Source organism: Chiloscyllium plagiosum, unplaced genomic scaffold, assembly GCF_037043375.1.
Source record: "Chiloscyllium plagiosum isolate Xiang-an unplaced genomic scaffold, Cpla_swu_hap1 HiC_scaffold_15, whole genome shotgun sequence".
In the NCBI taxonomy this organism is placed as follows: Eukaryota; Metazoa; Chordata; class Chondrichthyes; order Orectolobiformes; family Hemiscylliidae; genus Chiloscyllium; species Chiloscyllium plagiosum.
The window spans coordinates 41,724,370-41,751,255 of NW_028270153.1; the positions used below are offsets into that span (position 1 = coordinate 41,724,370).

The following is a 26,886-nucleotide window of genomic DNA, read 5'->3' on the forward strand; positions in this document are numbered from 1 at the left end:
TCTGAATTTTTACACAGCAATGCTGGATGCTTACTGTAAGTAAATTTCAAGCTATGTGTTTTTATAGCTATATGTATATCTGCTTTCTACCTGATGTTAGGTGCACATGAATGTGGTGGATAGAACCAGGAAATTGAAAATCAAAATAAGATTGCTTTAAAGCAGCTGATGATCAGATTTCATTTGCAAACGCCACCACAAAAGCAAAGCATTGCCCCTCTGAAGGTCCTTGGTCAGCTTAACTGAATTCAGTGTGCATACAACAGACAGAACATTTAATGCTTTGAATTCCAACCACAAAACAAAAAAAGGAACCATGAAAGACAAATATGAAACCGAAGAGCTCAAAGCTTGCTTTAGCTTACCATCATCTTTCAGCATTTGAAGGACAAATAAATGTGAGATATCACAATATTAAATTAATTGGGTATTGCCTTTTTAAATAATTCCCTAAACTGGAAAACCAATGTGCACAAAATACCACCTAGCATTCACCTTCCACTACACTCAGCAAAAACACAGCTCTGCCAGCTGGTAAAGATCTCCTAACAGCTAACCTGCCTTTAATATCAGTCAGCCTCTAGCCGAACTGACATCTGGAAGGTATTATTCAACAGACCATATCAAAAATCATTTACATAATATAACATTGAAGTATTTTAACAGGTTCTTTGAAAATTGCCTTCAGAACAGATGGTATTAATACCTTTTGTATATTGTGCATCGAGTTTCCCTGTGCTTTTACAAGCAGCTTGACCACTGTTTCCCATTTCTCCTGGGCCCTGGCATCCTGTGCAGTTACTGCAAACTTTACTTGCTTTGAGGGGATCTGCATTGAGTGGGCTGCATACAAGGTGCCATCTGTCCCCACCTTGAAGTCAGGGTCACTGCTTTCGAGCTGAATTCCCTGATTCCCAGCACAGTCATCAAATTTCACTGGAAAAGAGATGGGAAGAAAAAAGAACAGATAAATGTGATGTGATGGGCGCCCAACAAGACAGACAATCAAACAGAACTTGGACACATTTAATTTCAAGCAGTATGTTTTCAATCTTCAAATCTGATCTGACAGCCTTTAGTGAAGTACACTCAATCTTTCAGGAAAACTGTTGCATTTTATCTCTGTCCCCAAAGAACTTGGGCTAGGAGTTTCCTTAAAAGAATACATTCACTATGGGTGTCATCAGTTTGTAAAAATAGCCATTCCTCATGTTTCACCTGCAAAGAGTGCTGAATGTGTTTCTTAGTTCCCAGTTCCTTTTGTCTTCACATTCTTATTTAAGTGTGTGAACTACATGAAAGAAATCTCCCAGTCAGTAAAGGAAGCTGCTTCCCTTTGCTGGTTAAAAGTTCTATTACAAAAGATGAATGAATGCGACAAAGGATGCATCACTATCCTGAAATTAATTAAACCTGATATGTTAAATACACTTAGGAAGGAGTGTAACAAATCCATTTTTAATCAGGCATATAGCTACAGACACCACACATCGTACCTTCAATGTAAAGTAACATCAGAATTACCAGGGCTCTCATCTTCAATTGACTCTTTTGGATTAACATTACAATATCTTTACTTATCGTGTGATTGAATGAGAATCTTAAATGCAGCCTTATCTCTTAAATAGTTCGGTTTTAACCATTTTCTACTGATTTGGTAGACAAAGCCATAGGAAGCAACCGAATAAGAAACATAAGACGTAGCCTCTGACCGATGAAATAAAGTGACCTACAGTCACTGTTGTTGTAGTGAAGGACTATTGCTTTCTGGACACTGACAGATTTACATCAGTGAAACAGTCACTGATATAGGGAGATTACAGTCAGCGCTGTGCCAGCATAGAGTAAAGATTGGCTGAAATTTAACATAATGCATTCAAGTTGCCAATTTTGGAATGTTGTGGAATAAAAACAGAAATTACAGGAGAAGCTCAGCAGTTCTAGCAGCATCTCTGGAAAGAAAGCAAAGTTAACATTTTGAAACCAGTGGCCTTTCTTCTAATGACGAATCATTGGACTTGAAATGTTAATCTGCTTTCTCCCCACAGATGCTGCCAGACCTGCTGAGTTTCTCCAGCAACTTTGGTTTGATTCAGATTTCCAGCATTCACAGTTATTTGCTTTGTTCTGTCATTTTGTGGTCGCACTTTGATCACTTTTGTAAACTTCTGACCAACATTTCTGAGAATTGACCACATAATATTCGAGTGTTTCATATCGAGCTAAAGATTATGATGTGTAGACTCATGATCAATTTAAAGTGTTCGCCCTCCCAAATCTGCTCAGCCTTTTGCTATCTACAGAACAACCTCAATTATCTGAACGAGACAGGCAGGGAATATTTTGTTTGGATAACTGATTGCTCCGATAACGGATAACATTTTTATGGGACCTTGAGATCTTGTGCTGATACTCCGAAATTCAAATGATTGACATTCGGACAACCGAGGTTGTTCTGTACACATATGCTATCCTATTCTTTCATGGTTCCCCATGGGAGACTGGTTAGCAAAGTTAGATCTTATGGAATGCAGGGAGAACTAACCATTTGGATACAGAACTGGTTCAAAGGTAGAAGACAGAGGGTTGTGGTGGAGGGTTGTTTTTCAGACTGGAGGCCTGTGACCAGTAGAGTGCCACATGGATCGGTGTTGGGTCCACTACTTTGCATCATTTCTATAAATGATTTGTAAATGAGCATAAGAGGTATAGTTAGTAAGTTTGCAGATGACACCAAAACTGGAGGTGTAGTATACAGCGAAGAAGGTTACTTCAGATTACAACAGGATCTTGATCAGATGGGCCAGTGGGCTGAGAAGTGGCTGATGGAGTTTAATTCAGATAAATGTGAAGTGCTGCATTTTGGAAAATTAAATCAGAGCCGGGCTTATACACTTAATGGTACTGCCCTAGGGAGTGTTGCTGAATCAACAGACCTTGGAGTGCAGGTTCATAGCTCCTTGAAAGTAGAGTCTCAGGTCAATAGGATAGTGAAGAAGGTGTCTGGTATGCTTTCCTTTATTGGGTAGAGTATTGACTATAGGAGTTGGGAAGTCATGTTGTTGTACAGAATATTGGTTTGGTCACTTTTGGAATATAGTATGCAATTCTGGTCTCTTTCCTACTGGCAGGATGTTGTGAAACTTGAGAAGGTTCAGAAAAGATTTACAAGGATGTTGTCAGGGTTGGAGGATTTGAGCTACAGAGAGAGGTTGAATAGGCAAGAGCTGTTTTCCCTGGAGCGTCGGAGGCTGACCTTATGGAGATCTATAAAATCATGGAGAGCATGGATAGGATAAATAGATACTCTTCCCTGGGTTCAGGGGAATCCAGAACTAGAGGGCATAGGTTTAGAGTGAGAGGGGAAAGATATAAAAGAGACCTAAGGGGCAACCTTTTCACGCAGAGTGGGGTACGCACATGGAATTAGCTGCCAGAGGAAGTGGTGGAGGCTAGACCAATTGCAACATTTAAAAGACATCGAGATGGGTACTTGAATAGGAATGGTTTGGCGGGATATGGGCCGGGTGCTGGCAGGTGTGACTAGATTGGACTGGGATATCTGGTTGGCATGGACAAGTTGGACCGAAGGGTCTGTTTCCGTGCTGTACATTCCTATGGCTCTATGTGTCCCAAACTTTTCTTTCAAACTCTGTTCATCCTAATTCACTTCCTTTCAACATGACAACAGCCACTCTGATGATAAAGTTCTGACCCTGCATGCTCACCTCCGAATTTTAAAAAAAATGGGCATCCAAAGGTACAGTATATAGCCAATTTTAACAGTTCTTCTGAAAACGCTGCCTTCGTCATTCACTATTATAATGTTTGTTTTCTGAGATTTTGCTGCAACTATGCATGCTCCTGGGTGTCAGTAAATCTCAAACATAGAACATAGAACAATGGGTTTAGATTTGCTCGCTGAGCTGTAGGTTTGATATCCAAACGTTTCATTACCTGGCTAGGTAACATCATCAGTGGCGACCTCCAAGTGAAGCAAAGCTGTTGTCTCCTGCTTTCTATTTATATGTTTATTCTGGATGAGGTTCCGAGGGTTTGTGGTGATGTCATTTCCTGTTCGTTTTCTGAGGGGTTGATAGATGGTATCTAGATCTACATGTTTGTTTATGGCATTGTGATTGGAGTGCCAGGCCTCTAGGAATTCTCTGGCAAATCTTTGCTTAGCCTGTCCCAGGATAGATGTGTTGTCCCAGTCGAAATTTTTATTTCCTCCGTGTGTAGGGCTACGAGGGAGAGAGGGTTGTGTCTTTTTGTGGCTAGCTGATGTCCGTGTATCCTGGTGGCTAAGTTTCTTCCTGTTTGTCCTACGTAGTGTTTCTGGCAGTCCTTGCATGGAATTTTGTTGACGATGTTGGTTTTATCCATGGGATGTACTGGGTCTTTTAAGTTTGTTAGCTTTCGTTTGAGTGTTTTGGTGGGTTTGTGTGCTACTAGGATTCCAAGCGGTCTTAGTAGTCTGGCTGTCATTTCTGAAACTTCTTTGATGTATGGTAAGGTGGTTAGGGTTTCTGGCTGTGTTTGGTCTGCTTGTCGTGGTTTGTTCTTGAGGAATCTGCGGACTGTATTTTTTGAATATCTGTTCTTCTTGAATACGTTGTATAGGTGATTCTCCTCTGTTTTCCGAAGTTCATCTGTGCTGCAGTGTGATGTGGCTCGTTGGAATAGTGTTTTGATACAGCTTTGTTTGTGTGTGTTGGGATGGTTGCTGGTGTAGTTAAGTATTTGGTCAGTGTTTGTCGGTTTTCCGTATACGCAGGTTTGTACTTCTCCGTTGTCCTTTCTTTCGACTGTGACATCCAGGAATGCGAGTTTGTTGTCGGTTTCTTCCTCCTCGGTGAACTTTATGCCTGCGAGGATGTTGTTGATGATGTTAAATGTCTCTTCTATCTTGTTTCGTTTTGTGATGACAAAGGTGTCAACTACGTAGAACAATACAGCGCAGAACAGGCCCTTCGGCCCTCAATGTTATGCCGACCTGTGAACTATTCTCAGCTCGTCCCCCTACACTATCCCAAAATCATCCATGTGCTTACCTAAGGGTTGTTTAAATCTCCCTAATGTGACTGAGTTAACTACATTGGCAGGTAGAGCATTCCATACCCTTACCACTCTCTGCGTAAAGAACCTGCCTCTGACATCTGTCTTAAATCTATCACCCCTCAATTTGTAGTTGTGCCCTCTTGTACAAGCTGACATCATCATCCTAGGAAAAAGTATTTCACTGTCTACCCTATCTAATCCTCTGATCATCTTGTATGTCTCGATCAAATTCCCCCCCTTAGCCTCCTTCTTTCCAATGAGAACAGACCGAAGTCTCTCAGCCTTTCCCCATAAGATCTTCCCTCCAGACCAGGCAACATCTGGTAAATCTCCTCTGCACCTTTTCCAATGCTTCCACACCCTTCCTGTAATGGGGCGACCAGGACTGTACACAATATTCCAAGTGCAGCTGCACCAGCATTTTGTAGAGTTGCAGCATGATATTGCGGTTCCGGAACTCAATCCCTCTACCAATGAAACCTAACACACCGTATGCCTTCTTCACAGCACTATCCATCTGGGTGGCAACTTTCAGGGACCTATGCACATAGACTCCAAGATCCCTCTGCACATCCACGCTACTAAGAATCTTTCCATTGACCCAGTACTCTGCCTTCCTGTTGTCCTTCCCAAAGTGCATCACCTCACATTTAGTTGCATTGAACGCCATTTGCCACCTCTCAGCCCAATTCTGCAGTTTACCCAAGTGATACATCTTGCCACCTCCTAATTTCCAATTCATGTTGGGAAGATCAGGATAGAAGTGGGCAAGCAGGAGACTCCTATAAGATCTTCCCTCCAGACCAGGCAACACCCTGGTAAATCTCCTCTGCACCTTTTCCAATGCTTCCACATCCTTCCTGTAATGGGACGACCAGAACTGTACACAATATTCTATACATACACTTAATAGTGACTGAAGTAGACAAGGGGAGTGTGAGCAGTGAGGGCCAGGACAGCCTCTGCATTTTCAGAATCATTGCTGTGGGATCATGCTGGAAGTTGTTCCAGCTCATTGGTGTATTCCTCACCCCTGACAGTGGTCACAGGTGGCCCACACTGCTGACCAGGAGCAGCACGATTGGAATTGGCCAACAATGTCAGCAGCAGAGCAATGGGTGCAGTGTTCAAAATGCTTCACCCTGGTCTCATAGGGTGATTGATGACAGTGACATAGATGGTGTGCCTCATTGACAACAGGGTGTCCCTTCAAATGGAAAAGGTCTCCATCTGCAGCAAAGTGGAAATGAGGTTTTCTCCAGGACAAGGTGAAAAAAGACTCAATCTCTTCTGGGTCAAGGGATGCATGACTGCTGTCTTTGCAGGCCTGTCATCTCATTATTTCACTTAACAGAAATGCTCCAAGTAATTTCCCTTTTCTCTGTTCTCTCATGTCTTGAACAGAGGACAAGCAGTTGCGAACAAAAGCCGAAGTTGCTGGAAAAGCTCAGTAGGTCTGGCAGCATTTATGGAGAGAAATCAGAGTTACCGGTAGAATCTGGTGACCTTCCTTAGAATGGGCCCCAGTCCTGAGGAAGGGTTACTCGACCTGAAATGTTAACTCTGCATTCTCTCCACAGATGCTGCCAGATCTGCTGAGCTTTTTCAGCATTTTCTGTTTTGTTTCTGATTTACAGCATCTGCAGTTCTTTCAGTTTTTACCAGCAGCTGCTATATGGGGAACAAATAGCTGACGAATCCAAGGATAAAAACACCTCCGAAGCTCCATTTTGATAAATTACATGTGTGAAAGCTTGCATCTCAGTGTATTTGAACATCCATTGCTTCCGCTTCCAACGTCAAGCCTTTCATTTTAGTTTAACATCCCCCTATAAAGTCCAAACCTTTCACCTGCTAAATATTGCTCTGATACCTGGAAAGTTTGCTCAAAATAAAACTCTTGCAATTTGATGGGATTGAGGGAAAGTTTATCATTTGAAGGGCAGTCTTGCTTTCTCCCCTTCAGCCTGCAAGTTTTCCATCTCAAGGTCTCAATTGATACTACTGTGGCCATTATGCCCCTAAACTTCCTCTAGTGTTTCATCTAGATCCAAATGTGTCAACCAATACTGACTTGGTCATCCTTACACTTGTTTTGAAATCAGGAATAGTTGCATCATCTTCTACTCCTTTTTTTTTCTTTCCTGGAACTTCCAAACCTGAAAACTATTTATTATTTTCAGCTTTTCTTTGCTCCTACAAACTTCAGACTTTTAAAATGTAAAACTTCATACTGTACAATCACAATTAGTGAAACACTATCCCAACATGAATGCCCCTATGTAAGGATTCCAGCCATCATGTCTAACCTTACACTCACTGGTCATTTCTGGGTTCAGAACGGTGTCTCAAAGTATAAGCCTTGGTATGAAAGTACTAACATTATTGCACCAACTGAATTCACCCATATCAATGCCTCTGACATGATTGCTTGGGGAAGTGCACAAAATAATGGCATTATTTCATATTGTCATCTAGCTGAATTTAACTTAAGGATTGATCCATCTGAAAAAGGACAGGAAAAGGTCACCTATTCCATAAACAGGCCTATTCAGATTTACCATAGTGCTGTACTTTCACAAGATCAACAGTATTACAAGCCGATCCAGAAATTAGTGGAAAAATTATAAGCTTTTCAGCACACTGTAATGGCACTACAAATTCGCAGCCAGAATTCCCCCATTTAAACAGGATTTTACAGCCTGAGACAGCTATTTAGAGCAATGTAAGCTTAGTGTAGGTTTGATACATGCAACTCTTTTACACATTAATGGATCACCCTGTGTCAGTCCAGTTTTCTCCTTGAGTTCTGTATTTCTTCTCTCTTTCTCCTGATATTTTTCTTTACTTCCAATGTCATGTCTTCCCCGCTGCCTGAATTTCCCTTTTCATGAGAACTCAATGAACTCTTTACAGAGGAAACATTATTTGTGACTCTGTCCCTGCTTTTTCTGCTCTGTTTTAAAAAATTCTCAAGGTCAGGTTCGTAGGAGAGTAGTCTGACACAGAACAAACGACCAAGAGGCGAGTCTGCTAGAATATGGGCATTTTATTCCCCGCAGCGTCGCCACAACCAACGGGTCTGGCTTATACTCACTCTACATGTTACCGGAACTGGGAGCCGTCAGTTCCCGTAGAGCGGTTGCCAACAACCCACGCTCGGTGGTTAAACGTAACCCCGGAGCAGACTCACCGAACTGGAGACTTTTCCAGCTGATATACTCTTTTCCAGATATAAACATTCATGTGAACAGCAGAGCAAGGCTAAAAAACACATTCCATTCTGGTTACATACAGATAAGAAGATTCACACGGGGAGGTGTGTAATAAGATTCACACGGGACTAAGCAACACCTCCATTCCGGTTAGATTCACACATGTATTGGGACATAATTTTTAACCGTTTCACCACATTCCACTGCTTGGCCCAATACATGTGTTACATTATGCTTAATTCAGTTCAATTCGTTTCAGTTAATTTCAGTTCAGTCAATTCAGTGTAGTTCAATTCAGCTCAGTTCAGGTCTGTTCAGTTCAATTCAATTGTGTTCAATTCAGTTCCGTCCATTTCAATTCAATTTAGTTCAGTTCCATTTTGTTCCGTTCAATTTGATTCACTTCAGTTCCACTCAGTTCAGTTCAGTTCAATCCCATTCAATTCTGTTAACTCCGCTTCAGCTTTTTGGACATGCCCACATCCTCCGCTGTACCCCAGGCAAGGGGTTCTTCGGCAGGACTGGGATCCTCTCTCAAACAAACTGCCACATACATGCCCACATCCATGCCATCCCGGGACGGTCGGGACCTCCACAGTTTGTTCTTCTGGTTTCTTAGTCTTTTTCCAAAACATTGTTCTGTATCAAAATCTCTCCTCAATTGCGATTGACCCTGCTCGACTACGCCAAATGTTTTAAAAAAATTCTCAAGGTCAGGTTCGTAGGAGAGTAGTCTGACACAGAACAAACGACCAAGAGGCGAGTCTGCTAGAATATGGGCATTTTATTCCCCGCAACGTCGCCACAATCAACGGGTCTGGCTTATACTCACTCTACATGTTACCGGAACTGGGAGCCGTCAGTTCTCGTAGAGCGGTTGCCAACAACCCACGCTCGGCGGTTAAACGTAACCCCGGAGCAGACTCACCGAACTGGAGACTTTTCCAGCTGATATACTCTTTTCCAGATATAAACATTCATGTGAACAGCAGAGCAAGGCTAAAAAACACATTCCATTCTGGTTACATACAGATAAGAAGATTCACACAGGGAGGTGTGTAATAAGATTCACACGGGACTAAGCAACACCTCCATTCCGGTTAGATTCACACATGTATTGGGACATAATTTTTAACCGTTTCACCACATGCTCTCTATCCCACTTGAGGGGTAGGGTTTAATGAAAATGTGAATCATCCTTTGTGGCATTCCATTATATAATTGTAACATCGATAGTTATGTGATAGGGTTCTGCTAGAACATTGAAATTACTGCAGTTCAGAGTTTGGACCATCATGTATATGCTCCCAATAAATGTTGTTTAAAATAAATATGGAAGTCAAGCTTGAGCTTGTATGAAAAACAGAAAAACCCATACTAAAACATCCTCCATCCCCGATATCTTTCTCCAACATCTCTGACCATGAACTTGTCTGGATTTGACTAATCTTTGATCTGTCAACTTTTTCTAATCTCTCTTCCCCTCGCCAATATCGCCAACAATTCTCAGCACTACTACATGCTGGTTGTCCTCCCTCAAATGTTATAGCAGCACGGATAAATTGCTGTCACCGGCAGTTCTCAAAAATCCATGCAATTGTTTTGCTCACAGTCACTTGGTTTTGGTGCATTTCTTTATTCTGAAATTAAAGGAGGAGTTAAAAAATACTTCACTTCTGCATCAGTTCCCTCCTTGTACTGCTTAACAATGGCACATGTTTGACACTTTCTATCCATCACCAAACTAAAGCTAAATTTGAAGTAACAGTGGAGGCATTGGTCAGAATGACAGGAGAGTGGAGCTAAGCCATAACGTATCAGCATTCCCCTTTAATAAAGTTTTCATAGATAGAATCCCCTAAGTGTGGAAACAAGCAGTGTTAACTACTGAGCTAATGTATTCATCTGTTCTCAAACCATTCCATAATATTAATAATTGGGTGTTTTACCACTTTACAACTGCAAATGTACTTAGAAAGGCATATGGATACTTGCCTTAACTAGCCGAGGCACAGAATTTAAAATCAGGTTTTGTAAGAACCATATAAAAGGTTGGTTAGCCCACAACTAGAGTATTGTACAGTTCTGGAATCCACATTATAGGAAGGATGTGATTGCATAAGAGAGGATGCAGAGCGGATTTCTATGATGTTATTTGGGCTGGAGAGTTTTAGTTATGAAGAGCCATTGGATAGACTGGGATTGTTTTCCTTGGAGCAGAGGAGACTGTCTGGGGACATGATCAGGAGGTATAAAACTATGAGAAGCATAGACAGGAAGAAACCTTTCCTCTCGATTTATTTATTTATTGTCATGTGCATTTTGTTACAAAATAGTGAAAAAATGTTGTATAGTGTCACTACTCTCTGGCACCATCTTAAAATACAGAAAAATAAACTAAAATATAGTATATAAAGGCAGAAGCATAAATAAATAAACAAACAAACAAAGTGTTCAATAGGGTGAAAGGACCAAGAGACTGGGGCATAGATTAAAGTTAAGGAAGTTGAGAGGGGTTGCAAGGAAAAAAAGTGTTTTCACTATGGACCAAGTGTTTGAAAATGGGATTAAAAGAGATGGGTATTGTTTTTGACCAGCACTGACTCGATGGGCCAAACAGCCTTTTTCTGTGCTGTGCATTTCTATGAATCTATGATGTTTCAAAGTAATCAGCTAAATCTAATGCATAGTGAGACATTTCTGGGTGATGCAATACTGCATTATAACAGTGGAACACTCACTTTCTCACTGGCAATAGCTGCAGGTATCCATACATTCCAACATCAGGGATATAAACAGGGTAGAGTTCCTATCAATATCTTTGACCAACAGCAATTGAGTACAGATTGCATTTTGCCAAACCTCTATTGAAGTGTTTCTTTTTGCTTGTGGCACAGAACACACTCCAAAATAATTCTAATATGCATATTCATTAGGATGTACTGAACATTTAAATTTAAATAAGCTTGCCTTCTCTTTTCAGTCTACCAGTTTTCCTGAAGATTGTCCTCAAACTTAATGTTTAATATTGGATTGATCCTGCAGAATGCATTTTTGTATTGACTCTCAGCATTCTGAAAATGGATAAAACATGTTGACCACCAAACTGCAAATGCAGAGATTTTATTTATTGGCAATGAAATAGTATTTGTGTGAAAAAGGCTTTAAAATTAAACACTACTGTTTTGTTAATTTAACATGTCAACAAAGAGACTACCAGCCTTGCTATTTTGGCTGAGTGCTTCTTTCAAAACCGACCCAATGACCTTGGACTGCTGTGTACTGACTTCCAATTACCTTCCTGTGAGCACTGCAGCGCCCTTGATGCATGTGCAAAGGAAGAAGAATTTAGAGAAGAAAAGTAACATTTTTATGTGATAAAGACAGGCCATGTAGCAGGAGAAGAAAAGCCCTTTTTATAACCTATTCTATCCTTGGTGATGCTGAGGAATTTATTTTGAAAAATAGCTTTTCACAAAGTTGATATCAATGGCTGAATAGGAAATGTCCTTGTCCAATATTGATTAAGTTTAGACCATAATTTATCCATCTCACAATGGTAAAACGTCATTTATCTTGCCTACAATCAGCTTTCCATCAGTGTTATTTTGGCATTTAGGCATTAAAAAATGCCCGCTGCTATATCTAATTCAGAAATCACATGTATAAAAATCACTCTGATCTCAAGTTTTCCTATGGTTCATGTTTACTGCTGATTTAATCCTATAAAGAATGTGAAAAACATTTCCCACAAGAGATTTCCAAATTTTAAACTTAATTTTTTAAAAGCTAAATTGTACACGTTGTTTTTCTTCTGTCTGCTTGTAAAGATCTTCCCTACTGCAGGAAACCACACACTGTACATCAGAAAATGCTTTATTGTTCACTTGAAAAACAAGCCTTTCTTTCAAACAGTATTTGAATATTCAGATAATCGCCTACACATCATTTTAATGTATTCCAAATCTGGTCCAGAACAAGAAGGCAAGCAAAAAGATATGTGGTGACCATGTTGAATGCACTGCACAAACTAGGTGATTCAAGCAGAAAAGGAATGTTTCTGTCAATTTATATGTACCTTCTTTTTGATGGAAATTTTACCCCCATTTTGAGCTTCTATGTATGATTGGTTACTTCAACGATGTGGACTTCCCCACCTCAATATTTTGGTCCGCTTTCTACCAGGGTGATCTTGAGTAGAAACAGGGGCATTTGATTTATTTTGGGACGAAGGTAACTTTTCTTTGCCCAGAATTACAGATAGATCCTGCAGACAAGACTTGACTGACAAGAAACTGGCATGCCAACTGATTCATAGAATTGTGCATGAATATGATAAACTACTCAGCTAACCTTGATTCTGAAAAACAAGATACTCTTATGTCATTGACAGCAATAGTGCTCAATTACAAATATCCACATGTTCTGATTTCATGCTGGAGTTAAAAGGCAATTACATAAAGATCATGATGCTTAGCAAACTTTGAGGATACTGAACAAAAGGAATATAGCAAAAAAATCCCTGAAATTATTCCTAACAGGGGTCATCATCTTCAAGGGAATTTAATAACATAGGAAAATGGCTAATCTTACAGCATTGTGATTTATCATAACTCATTTGAATAAACATAACATGGGAAGGAAGATAATCAAAATTGCTGGTAAAACTCAGATCTGGCAGCATCTGTGGAAAGAAAGCAGAGTTAACATTTCAGGTCCACTAACCCCTCCTCAGCTAAAAGAAAAGTTTGGTATATATACAAAAGTTAGGATGGAAGGAGGGTACTGAGCACATTGTGGGAGAGGAAGGACAAATTATTTCTTCTCATAATACATAGGTGTTGTGACTGACTTTTCATTGGACTTAAAACCTTTCTACATTCATCGTTGTTTAAGTACTGAGTCATATTATTTATTTATTCGTAATCATATCCCATTTGACATCCCTCTCTTAAGCCACAGCTATTCCTTTTCTCATGTCCATTGGGTAGCCCAGCATCTTATCGTTGTTTAATGTGAGATTATCATGCAGAACAATACCTTTAAACATTTCAAACTAGTTTGTTTTATTCAACAGCGGCAAAAAGCAGCAGGAAACAAACTAAAAGAAGCTACACTTGTCTTTTTGGAACATATAGGGTCACGTCCCTCTTTGCCTGCTCCAGTTCTGCAGAGCATATATGGTGCATTGTCTGGAGTATAATGCAAGACACCCCAAAACTGATCTGAAAAGTGGAGTCTCAGCATCAGGATGCCTATTGTCTGCGACATCATGGCTTTAGTTGAAAAACAGCATTGTATTCATATTCTGCAAAAGCAGAGATTTATGGAATGAAGTCACCAGCCATGGTTGCAGAGTGTAGCCCTAGACTTCCAGTAAAGATCTGTGTAAAGGATTTGTTTCCTCAAAGACAGCAAGAACATAAGAGCTGAACATGGGCAGCACGGTGGCTAGCACTGCTGCTTCACAGCGCCGGCGACTGACTGTGTGGAGTTTGCACATTCTCCCCGTGTCTGCGTGGGTTTCCTCCGGGTGCTCCAGTTTCCTCCCACAGTCCAAAGATGTGCAGGTCAGGTGAATTGGCCATGCTAAATTGCCCGTAGTGTTAGGTAAAGGGGTAAATGTAGAGGAATGGGTGGGTTGCGCTTCGGCGGGTCAGTGTGGACTTGTTGGGCCGAAGGGCCTGTTTCCCCACTGTAATGTAATCTAATCTAAAGTTCTCAAGGATATAGGCATCATGACAACTCTCAAGGTACGTGGTACAGACAAAGATGTGTGATTGATGAGCTCACATCATTTACATATTGCTGGAAGAAAACACTTTTCTATTGTTGGACCCAACTGCACTATGATATATAGCACTCTTTAGGTCGTGTGGATCTAGACTATATTGCCAAAGTCCACTGCCTGAGCTGCAGCACTGACTTCATCATGGGCAAACGAGATGAAGCTCTGTGATCTTGCACAAAAGGCATTGGTAACAGCCTTGATACCTTCACAGGAGGTAGATGGAGAGATTCCATATCCAGTCCATGTAGATCCTTGGAAGGAACCAATTGCATCAAAGTTCAATTCAACTGACACCTTGATGGTCACTGACATAGGATGGCCAACTACTCTTTACGTTTCAGACTCCACTCCAGCAGCTGGTATAGCTCAATTGCAGCTTCCCGTGATATAAACAGTCAAGCACCAACACTGTATCCCTCACATCTAGACAAATAACATCAAGAACAGACTCCGGGCCTCTGGTGCCTCTTGCACATCCAGAGGGAAAATTTAGTTACAATCTCTTCATGTGGAGGCTGTTTGGCTACAAGTGGAGATTATTTCTTATCCTGGGTTCGCTTCATCCTGCAATATCGCGTTAGCCCATTAAAAGCTAGCAATGGTAGCTAACCAATGAAGAACAGACACAGTTATCTTACCTAACCCTACGATACTGTTCCTCATTTTTGAACCAGCCATTGGATGGAGGTGGTGGACAATGGTGATGGTAAGATCATTCCTAATCTCCTGTCATATTTCTGATTCTCCTTCAATCAACAATCTTTTCTGATTTACAAACTTGAGATGATTGAGGGACAAACTATTCAGCCATCTTTCTATGGAAGGAAGGCCATATATCTTACCGTGCTAATGACACAGAGAGGCAGCACTGTAAATAGTGCAGATGGAAGCACAAAAATTTAGAGATTTTTCTGGATTAATGGAATGGGCAAAAACTGCAACAACAGAATTTTCATCAAGTCAAACGTGTGATCATCCACTACGGATTTTAGAAAAATGGCCAACAATGCCTTTTAAATATTCAAATATTAGAAACAGCAAAGGTCAGAAAATATTGGTGGGGGGGGGGGGGGGTCCCCTCACATGGATCATTGAAGTATCAAGAAGACAGAAAGAAAATAATAATGTAGGCTGCATTTTTATCATTAGAGTGTAAAAGTGTTTTATTAGAATGCTTTGGGGAATGAGAAACTTCAGCTATGAGTGTAGCTTGAAGAAGTTGTGATTGTTCTCCATGGAGAGAAGGTGGACGAGGAGGAAGGTTTACAAAATCATAAGTGGGTTAGACAGAGTAGATAGGTTAAAGCTGTATCTGCCTGTAAAAGAAACAAGAACATGAGGGCATACTTTGAAAGTGATGTTTAAATGAAGCAAGGGTGAATGGGAGACAAATACCTTTTCACTCAATAAGTTGCTAGAGTATGTACTGCACTGCCTAGAAATGTGGTGTAGGTAGGTTCAATTGAGGCATAGAGACAGCTTTGGGTGATTATTTCGGTAATAATGCTGTACAGGAATATGGAGAAAAAGCAAGAGATTGCTACGAGGTGATAGAGCCAATGCAGACATGATGGGTCAAATGGCCTCCTTCTGTATCATAATGATTCTGTGATTTGAGTTTACTGTGACAGTTCAACTACTGATGGTAACTGTTGTTACAGAACGAAGACAATGCCATTGCTCACAGGATACTGGATTCAAATCTGTATGCCAAGTGCTGCCCACATACCAGGTGTATGCTCAGGGAATAGAATCCCTTCCAAGTGGGATATAATTTCGAATTTACATTTAGGACAGGAGCTATTTGCAGTCTGTGGTTCCATGCACTGTGGAGAAGTCTGCAATCCTTGCAATTCTACATGTTCACCATGTCTGGCCTTGACCACCAGAAGAAAATGAAATGTTGTCAGAAACCTCAGTGATCTCATTGTGGACAGTGAATTGGGAGACATTGGACATATCATTTTCTATTGCCTAAAAGAATCTGGTGTATACAAACTCAAGGCTACAGTCACCTTTTCTACTACTGACATACCATTCTCGCCCTGTTCTTACGTTGCAGTCTGGGCTGCAGTAAATATATACATTGTATCCAGTATGTCATTGGTAAGGTGGAGAGGTTTGATACACTGTGGCTCTTTGCGTCTGAAGTAATTGTTGCTTTGAAACTCTAACTCAATATAATCAGCTGCAGAGGATCTTGCTCCTCTCCTTCCGTGTAACATTCACTCATTCACTTTCTATGTTTAGGACATGGTGTTACAAACTACAGCACACATGCTTGGGAAAGTGGCTTGAAATCAGAACCGAGACTTTCAGCATGTGCTACACCACTACACATGGACTTCAGCAACTTCAAACAGCAATATAAATCATCATAACCTTCTACATAAAAAAAACAACATCAAGCAATAACTAACCTGAAAGTAAAGTTAAAAATCACACAACACCAGGGTATAGTCCAACACGTTTAATTGGATGCACTAGCTTTCAGAGCGCTATTCTTTCATCAAGTGGTTGTGGAGCTGAGATTCTTACAGCGTCATAGAGACCTACAGCACGGATCAGATTCTTTGGTCCAACTCATCCATGCCAACAAGCACCTGATGAAGGAGCGTCGTTCCGAACGCTAGTGCTTCCAAATCAACCTGTTGGACTATAGCCTGGTGTTGTGTGATTTTTAACTTTGTACACCCCAGTCCAACACCAGCACATCCAAATCATAACCTGAAAGCAGTTGATGATCCCATTAAATAGCACTGATTGGGGTGGACAGAGTACATCTTGAATATATGTGGTTCAGAGGACATTAACTGATCAGAAATGGCACTGGTGGTACCAAATTAGCATTGTATGCTGGCTTCCAACAAAATCTGCTGACTCTGCAAATGTTGACACATAGAGTCATAGAGATGGAAACAGACCCTCCGGTCCAACCTGTCCATGTCGACCAGATATCCCAACCCAATCTAGTCCCACATGCCAGCACATGGCCCATATCCCTCCAAACCCTTCCTTTTCATATACCCATCCAAATGCCTCTTAAATGTTGCAATTGTACCAGCCTCCACCACTTCCTCTGGCAGCTCATTCCATACACATACCACCCTCTGCATGAAAAAGTTGCCCCTTAGGTCTCTTTTATATCTTTCCCCTCTCACCCTAAACCTATACCCAGTAGTTCTAGACTCCCCCACCCCAGGGAAAAGACTTTGCCTATTTACCCTATCCATGCACCTTATAATTTTGTAAACCTCTGTAAGGTCACTCCTCAGCCTCCGACGCTCCAGGGAAAACTGTCCCAGCCTGTTCAGTCTCTCCCTGTAGCTCAGATCTTCCAACCCTGGCAATATCCTTGTAAACCTTTTCTGAACCCTTTCAAGTTTCACAACATCTTTCCGATAGGAAGGAGACCAGAATTGCACGCAATATTCCAACAGTGGCCTAACCAATGTCCTGCACAGCCGCAACATCACCTCCCAACTCCTGTACTCAATACTCTGACCAATAAAGGAAAGCATACCAAACGCATTCTTCACTATCCTATCTACCTGTGACTCCACTTTCAAGGAGCTATGAACCTGCACTCCAAGGTCTCTTTGTTCAGCAACACTCCCGAGGACCTTACTATTAAGTTTATAAGTCCTGCTTAGATTTACTTTCCCAAAATGCAGCACCTCGCATTTATCTGAATTAAACTCCAACTGCCACGTCTCAGCCCATTAGCCCATCTGGTCAAGATCCTGTTGTAGTCTGAGGTAACCCTCTTTGCTGTCCACTACACCTCCAATTTTTGTGTCATCTGCAAACTTACTAATTGTACCTCTTATGCTCGCATCCAAATCATTTATGTAAATTACAAAAAGTAGAGGACCCAGCACCGATCCTTGTGGCACTCCACTGGTCACAGGCCTCCAGTCTGAAAAACAGCCCTCCACTACCACCCCCTGTCTTCTACATTTGAGCCAGTTCTGTATCCAAATGGCCAATTCTCCCTTTATTCCATGAGATCTAACCTTGCTAATCAGTCTCCAATGGGGAACCTTGTCAAATGCCTTACTGAAGTCCATATAAATCACATCTACTGCTCTGCTCTCATCAATCTTCTTTGTTACTTCCTCAAAAAACTCAATCAAGTTTGTGAGACATGATTTCCCATGCACAAAGCCATGTTGACTATCCTTAATCAGTGCTTGCCTTTCCAAATATATGTACATCCTGTCCCGCAAAATTCCCTCCAACAACTTGCCCACCACCAACGTCAGGCTCACTGGTCTGTAGTTCCCTAGCTTATCCTTACCGCCCTTCTTAAACAGTAGCACTACATTAGCCAACCTCCAGTCTTCCATCACCTCACCTGTGACTATCGATGATACAAATATCACAGCAAAAGGCCCAGCAATCACTTCTCTATACATTGTTTCCATGCCAATATCCTGGCCAAAATGGTTTCAAGCACCAAAAGTGTTTGCATTACTTATATAAAAAAAAGCAAGATTTTGGCAAAATAAAGAGAAACAAGATTGTGAGCATCACAAGATCACTTCCAGGAACTGCAGAAATGGTTTGATGAAAGCTGCAGTCATGGAGGTGTGGGAAAAGTAAGGGCAGGGGAGACCTTAGACTTCATGGTCCAGAAAAGTACTCGTTCACCTTCTGCCTACAAGGAGACGGAGCTGTTTTTTTTTAAAATGACCTTTTTTACCCGTTTCTCCTTGTACCCGAGTTTCTCAGGCAATGTCTGTTCTTAGCAACAAAATTGCAACTGCCAGTTAACTTTGCATCAGGGTCAGAATGATATCATTGGACCGACTATTGAATATTTATGAGGCCCTCACCCACCTGCAGAGAGGGGCTCACATGATGCCCAAATGTACGTCTAAAGATGGTGGTGCAAAGGAAATTATTTCTATTTCAACTCCCACAGACATTCTATTTTCATTAGACACAGGACTTTATAAACCAAGCCTCCAAATGGAAGAGAGAAACAAAAGAAGATGGTGTTGAGAACAGTCAGCTCCAAATGCAGCTGGAACAGAGAGACCCTTCTGCTCTGATGAGAGCTGCAGGCTGGGAGTGAGAAGAAAGGCAAGAAAAATGAAAGACACCAGGAGCCACCCACAGACTAATATTCAGTCTGCCAAGGGAGTGTTTAACCCCCTGAAATACTGCCTTTTCATAAATACCATTAATAAAGAAAGCAGTGAAAATATTTCTATTCCTATTAAGGTGACCTTTTGGATGTTTAAATAATGATCCAAAACCATTTGCACAAAATTGTATTTTATGTTCCTTATAGCACATTAGTTACTGTCAATTCACATGCAATGCATGGTGCATCTTTTCAAGTTACACAAATACCGTAAGATAACACTAAGCTTAAAGCAAAGAAATCCACATGCTATGGTCTTTTAGCATATTCTACCTGCATAATGAAATATGAATGATAAATGAAATATGAATTACATCACAGAACAAAATCAGCATCATGTACATACAGAGCAATATTTTACTGCGAATAACAGTCCGTGAAATAAACTTTAAGAGAAATCAATTCAAACACTGGAGCATTAAGACTTTGTGAATTTTAATAAGACATTGTGAAATTTATTGTATGAAATTTATTTTAATATTGAGAGTTTTATAGATTCCAAAATAATATTTGTACACAAGGCTAACATTCTCTATAAAATAATAGTTACATTTTTTTCTAAACAGCTCAGCCAGCTAAGGCTAAGACAGTTCCAGACATGATCCCTTGCTTTTGGTCTCAATGCTTCTGTTGTCAAAATGAAGGATCCCAAGTCACGTTACCAAGTTGCTCTGCCTGCAAAGATTTGTATTTGTGAACCTCCTGCTCTCTCTGTAGGAAAATGGAGTTAAATTTTCAAGGGTAACAAGTATACTTAGAACCATGTGTCAACAAGAGGTCAATGGCTGAAGAAAAGGTAAAAAGATGGGGGTAACTCAGAGGTTAGATTTAATGCTGCACTTTCTTAACTTTAAGTGCACCAACGTCACTTTGTTTGTCATTAGTCAGATAAGCCAGTATTTTTAAGAAAAACTTGCCATATATTTGACAGTGCAATTTACAGAAACTTGTGAACTGATAATTTTACAATGCATGAGGACAGGCATCTGGGACCACAGTGATCAAACAACTATGTATCTTCCCAAACTAAGCAAATTAAAGGGGCACAAAATTAAAAGGACATGCAAGTTTCAAAGAGGTGAATGCAACATCATACCAAGTACTAAGAAGAAGGTGAGTGAACTTGCAGCATGGGTTGGTACCTGGGATTTCAATGTTGGAGCTATTTCAGAGACACGGCTGGAGCAGGGACAGGAATGGTTGTTGCAGATTCCAGGATTTAGAACAGAGAAGATGGTAAAAGAGGTGGGGATGAGGCATTATTAATCAAAGGTAGTATTACAGCAGCTGAAATAACATTTGAGAACTCATCCACTGAGGTATTTTGGGTTGAGGTTAGAAACAGCAAAGGAGAGGTCACCCTGTTGGGCATTTTCTATAAGTCTCCAAATTGTTCCAGAGATGTAGAGGAAAGGATAGCAAAGATTATTCTTGATCGGAGCGAGAGTAACAGGGTTGTTGTTATAGGGTCTTTAACTTTCCCAATATTGACCGGGAATACTATAGTTCAAGTAGTTTAGATGAGTCAGTTTTTGTTCAATGTGTGCAGGAGGGTTTTCTGACATAGTGTGTAGACAGGCCAACAAGGAGCAATGCCATATTGGATTTGGTACTGGGGAATGAACCTGATTTGGAGGTAGGTGAGCACTTTGGCGATAGTAACCATTATTTGGTTATATTTACAATAGCAATGGGCAGGGATAGGTATATACCGCAGGGAAAGAGGTATAATTGGTGTTATGGATGAAGCCAGACCACTCAAAATATTCTTAAACAGGCAGCCCCAGACTATAACTTTGCAATTTGTTACGGTAAGTGTATAGTGAAAATGACCCAGAGTAAGTTAGCTCGGTTGACTACGAGATTTTAAAACAGATAAAAATATATTCACAAAATTACACATTGAAACACAAAGAATAGAATAAAGAACCCCTACAGAACTCAACCTATCCAACTAGACTTAATTATGGTGTTCCGAATTCACTCAACAGTCCCAATAAGCAAACCACCTTTAAAAAAACAGTAAAAATGGAACATATACTTACAGGTTGAAGTTGAAGGGCAGAAAAGAGAGAGAGTTTCCACACAGCTCCCCGTTGAACTTTCCAGTTCAAGACTGAATTAAAACTGCTCAGCCCAGCTAAACAGCCAACCACTCCCCTTTCATTATACAGATAACTTCTAAAACATGATCACTTTGGTCTGAAGTCTCATTTGATAATGTATAAACAAAAGGCCTCTCGAAATCCTTTTCATCTCTGTACCAAACCAGACTGATTGGAGCCTGGCCTGGTTTATTGCCCCTCTGAAAAAAATCAAGGACGGAGTCTCCTTGAACCAAGGAACAGATTTTAGAAAAAAGGGACTAGCTTTGTGACATCTCCCCCCTTAAGAAAAATGAACCATCAATATCAAAAGATGGCTTCATTTTTAACCCTTCAAAACCTGGTTTGTAGTCTAAATACACAAACACTATACTAACTATAAACATGCAAACATGCACAATCACATGCAAATTCAGGCCAGGGTACCACCACCAATGAATGCCTCTGTATCTCTTTTGAGTCTCAATAATGTTGTTGGCAATCACATTTTCCCTACCTGCCACATGCACAATTGTCAAATACAATGGCTGCAATAACAAGCTCCATTGAAAGAGACACTCATTTTTGTCCTTAAATCTTTCTACAAATGTCAATGGGCTGTGATCACCTTGAAAGGCATCCTGTAAATCGGAATGGCTAATACTAGGCTGTGGTTAACAGTGTATAGGCTGTCAAATGCCTTTTGACAGTCCGCTATCCACTGAAACTTCTTGCCCTTTTTAACAATTTGGTGAGTGGAGCAGCCACACTGCTGAAGTTCGGCACAAACTTACAGTAAAATCCATTCCGGATCCCGTCACCCCCGTAGAAAGTGTGTGAAATTCCCCAATTACTTGCATTTTCGCATCCCATGGGGCCATTTGTCCATGTCCAATAACATGGCCCAGGAAGATGACTTTGGCTTTGGCAAATTCACATTCATCCAGGTTTACCATCAAGCCTTCCTTCCAAAGTTGATCAAACAAGTCTGATAAATGCTGTAAATGTTCCTCCCATGAGTGGTAAAAATCACCAGGTCATCAATATACACCACATAGTTGGGTAATCCAGCAATGACCTTACTAGTCAGTCTCTGAAATGTGACTGGAGCATTTTTCATACTAACTGGCAAGACTTTGAACTGATATAGTCCATTTGGTGTTACAAACGCCAAAAATTCCTTTGATCTCTCTGACAGATGTACTTGCCAGTAGCCTCTGAGCAAGTACAATTTAGCAATGTAAGTTGCTTATCCCACTTTTGAACACAATCCTCCAACCGTGGAACTCTATATGTATCAGTCTTTGTAACGGCGTTGACTTTGCAATAGTCCACACGTAACCGTTGGGTACCATCTGGCTTTGGCAACATGATGATGGTTGAGCTCCAGTCACTGTAAGTCACTTTGGTTATGCCATCTTGGAGCGTGCATCCACGCTCCTTCTGAACCTGTGCCAACTTTAGAGGGCTATGCCAATAAGGATGTTGCTTAATCGGAACAGCATCTCCTATATCTATATCATGCACAAGTAGGTTAGTACTTCCCAGTTTATTTCTGCATATCTCCCCACATGATAGTAATAACTCTTGCAGGTCATTTTGATTTACTTGTGGAAGGTAACTCAATAATATATCCCAATATTTTGACAACTTCCTCATTGTCCAATCTGATTTGAGGAATGTCCAATTCAGAATCCTCTGAGCTTGGTTCTTCCTTCTGTGTTGTAATCATTAACACCTTCTCCTCTTGCCTTCCTTTCCTCTCAAAGTACCTTTTGAGCTTATTCACATGACACACTCTGTGATATTTCTTCCTGTCTGAAGTCCTTATGAAGTAGTTCACCTCACGCAATTTCTTCTCGATTTGATACGGTTCACTAAACCTTGCTTTTAAAGGCTCACCTGTTACTGGAAGTATCACCAATACCTATCCCCAATTAAAAAATTGCGAATTTGTGATTTCTTATCCCCTTCTTGTTTTATTGTATGCTGTGATATTTTTAAATGCTGTCTCGCCAACTCTCCAGCTCTATTTAATCGCTCTCTAAAATTTGACACACAGTCCAAATGGGTGGTCTCTAAATTCTGATTTATTAATTTCTCCTTAATCAATTTTAACAATCCTCTTACTTCATGCCCAAAACTTAATTCAAGAGGATTGAATTTGATTGACTCATTTGGTGCATCTCTGATTGCAAAAAGTACAAACAGAACTCCCTTATCCCAATCATCTGGATACTCCTGACCATAAGCCCTCAACATGATCTTTAGTGTTTGATGACATCACTCTAGCACTCCCTGCGATTCCGAATGGTATGGAGTAGATTTGAATTGTTTTATTCCAAAGTTATCCATAACCTCCTTGAATATTTTGGATGTGAAGTTTGATCCTTGATCTGATTGCATCTCCACTGGCAATCCGTATCGAGTAAAACATTTAAGTAATTCTTTGACAACTCTTTTAGCTGTGATGTTGGATGATGGGATTGCCTCTGGAAATCTAGTCAATACATCCATTATTGTTAATAAATACTTATTCCCACTTTTTGTTTGAGGTAGGGAACCTACACAATCAATCAAGACTCTTGTGAAAGGTTCCTCAAATGCTGGAATAGGTATTAAAGGTGCAGGTTTTATTACTGCATGTGGTTTACTAACTAGCTAACATGGAGGAGAAAGTGAGGTCTGCAGATGCTGGAGATCAGAGCTGAAAATGTGTTGCTGGAAAAGCGCAGCAGGTCAGGCAGCATCCAGGGAACAGGAGAATCGACGTTTCGGGCATAAGCCCTTCTTCAGGAAATCCTGAAGAAGGGCTTATGCCCGAAACGTTGATTCTCCTGTTCCCTGGATGCTGCCTGACCTGCTGCGCTTTTCCAGCAACACATTTTCAGCTCTAACTAGCTAACATGTCTGGCAAGATTCAACTACATCTTCGTATAGTCCAGGCCAGTAAAAATGTCTTTGTATTTTAGCCTGTGTTTTCCTCACTCCTAAATGACCTCCAAATGGTAGCTCATGTGCCACTCGAAGCACCTCTTTTCTGTACCCAAATGGCAAAACAATTTGATGAATCTCTGCCCATTTCTCATCTGTTTGAATGTGTGATAGTCTCCATTTCCTCATTAAGACATCATTTGTTAAGTAATAACACATAAGAATACATTCACTTTCTTTTTTTGTAAATGTCTTTTGATATAACTGCTTTAACTCCTCATCTTTCTGCTGTAATTCAATCAGTTTAGCAGAGCTAAAAATACTGGCATGTTTACCATTTGCTCCTTCTCTGTCCCACTTACCTGCTCAAAGAAAGTTTTGGACAACTCTATGTCAACTTCCTTATCTGTGCCTTTTGATCTCTCCTGTTTCAGCTTGTGCCTCTGTGATCTTGTGATCACACAATCAGGCAAAATTTCTGGGTAAAGATCCTTCATTTCATCAGTTGCCTGTATCTCCACTGGCTTTTCAACTAGAGTAGGCAGCACACCTACTGGTGAATCAGCTATATCATTTACAAGGACAAATTGTATTCCTGGAGTTGAGAGTTTGTCCAGTACTCCTACCACAAATTCTCCACTCTTCTCTGGACCCTCTAGCCTCCCTACATAACTGAGCACTTGTTGTCTGTCCATGAATTCCTGTTACCAGTACCTTCTCTGGCAATAGTCTCTCAGGAGTGCATATCTCCTCATCCTTCAGCATTACAGATTAATAGGATCCTGTGTCCCTTAATATTGTAACCTCCTTACCTATTACTCCTGGCCAATGTGAATAAACTTTACCCTTACATATATATATATTTTTAAGAAGCAAGTGCCAGATCTGCTTAATCAACCTCTGATCATCTTGTGCAGCCTGAGGCAGTTGCCTAACTTCTCTTGTGTTTTTTGTTACTACTCCAACAAAACTCCCAGGCTTGTCTGGATTTCCTACATCTGGCTTTCTCCTCGCCCACCAACACCGATTTTGTACGGCCCACTTTATTACAATGAAAACACCAGAGCTTTTTAACTTCTTTTCCCCCCTCAAGGGTTTCTTTTTTACCCTATGGTAAGTTATCCTGATGACCTTCACTGAGATCTACCTTTCTGTTTCCATGTGAGGATTTCTCTTTGCCCAATTTCTATCCTCATGGTTAGAATTGGTTCTGGAAGCCAAACTGTGTTTTATGGACCAGTTCATAATCATCAACCACTTCAGTTGCTAACCTTGTCATTTTTAACTCTCTGCTCTTCCACATGAATTCACACTACTTCAGGCAATGAATTTTTGAATTCCTCCAAAATAATTACCTCTCTAAGGGCATCGTAGGTTTGCTCGATTTTTAAAGCTCTTATCCATCTATTGAAATTACTTTGTTTGATCCTTTCAAACTCAACATAGATTTGATGCGGGTCCTTCCTTAAATTCCTGAAATATTGTCTATAGGCTTCTGGTACAAGCTCAAATGCACTTAAAATGGCTGCTTTTACCTCCTCATACTCCCCAGATACTTCCTCTGATAGTAAAGCAAATATCTCACTTGCCTTACCTACAAGTTTCATTTGGATCACAAAACCCACATTGCCACTGGCCAAAATTTGTTTAGCCACCTTTTCAAATGAGATGAAAAAGGCTCTCACATCCTTCTCAGAAAATTTCGGCAATGCTTGAACATACTTAAACAGTTTCTCACTTGACTTCTAACTGCCAGGGCTCGCTCATCTTCACTCCCTTCCTCACTAAACCTACCCTCAGCCTTTATCTCCAGCATTTTACAGTGACCTTCCTTTTTAAGTGTCACTTTTTGAAGTTGAAATGCTCTCTCTTTTTCTTTCTTCTCTGCTGCTCTCTCTTTTTCCCTCTGTTCTGCTTCTAATCGTAACTCAAACGGTTTCATTTCTGCTGCGCTTTCCTTATCTCTTGCCTCGAACTCAAGCTGTTTCATTTGCCATCTCTATACATTCTGATGATTTCTCCAGCAAATTTAAATGCTGAGCTACTACTGTAATAATTTCTCCTTTCCTCACAGTAGCAGGCAGTTCCAATTCCAGCTTCTCTGTTAATTCTTGCAACTTGTTCTTATTCACTTTTTGCAAAACTTCCAAAGTCACCACATCCACTTCCAGAAAATGTTTGGTGACTGAAAGAGCCATTACTATCCCAAGCTTTGTCTCCCCAACCAAACCAACACCCGAAATAAAGACACTAGCGCCTACCACCCGATGTTTGAAATCCCACAAAAAGCCCCAAACCTGTTATGGACTAAGCCAGACCACTTAAAACATTCTTTAACAGGCAGCTCCAGACCATAATTTTGCAATTTGGTTTGGTAAATGTACAGTGAAAATTACGTGGAGTAAGTTAGCGAGGTTGATTACCAGGTTTTAAAACAGGCAAAAGTTTATTCACAAAATCACACAATGAAACACAAAGAACAGTATAAAGAACGCCTACAGAATTCAACTTATCCAACTAGACTTAATTATGCTGTTCCAAATACACACAACAGTCCCAAAAGCAAGCTCCCTTTAAATCCAATATAAATGAAACACATGCTTACAGGTTGAAGTTGAAGGACAGAAAAGAGAGAGTTTCCACACAGCT

The 26,886-nt window shown here is 40.6% G+C and overlaps 1 protein-coding gene across 1 annotated transcript in view; it reads right to left on the reverse strand.

Moving 5' to 3' along the window:
* LOC122560076 (cadherin-4-like) overlaps window positions 1-26,886 on the reverse strand; it is a 673,208-nt gene that overhangs the window by 269,387 nt on the left and 376,935 nt on the right. Inside the window, exon 3 of the mRNA XM_043710292.2 lies at window positions 707-936. Within this exon, the coding sequence (XP_043566227.1) occupies window positions 707-936 (230 nt within the window). The remainder of the gene's footprint in view (window positions 1-706; window positions 937-26,886) is intronic.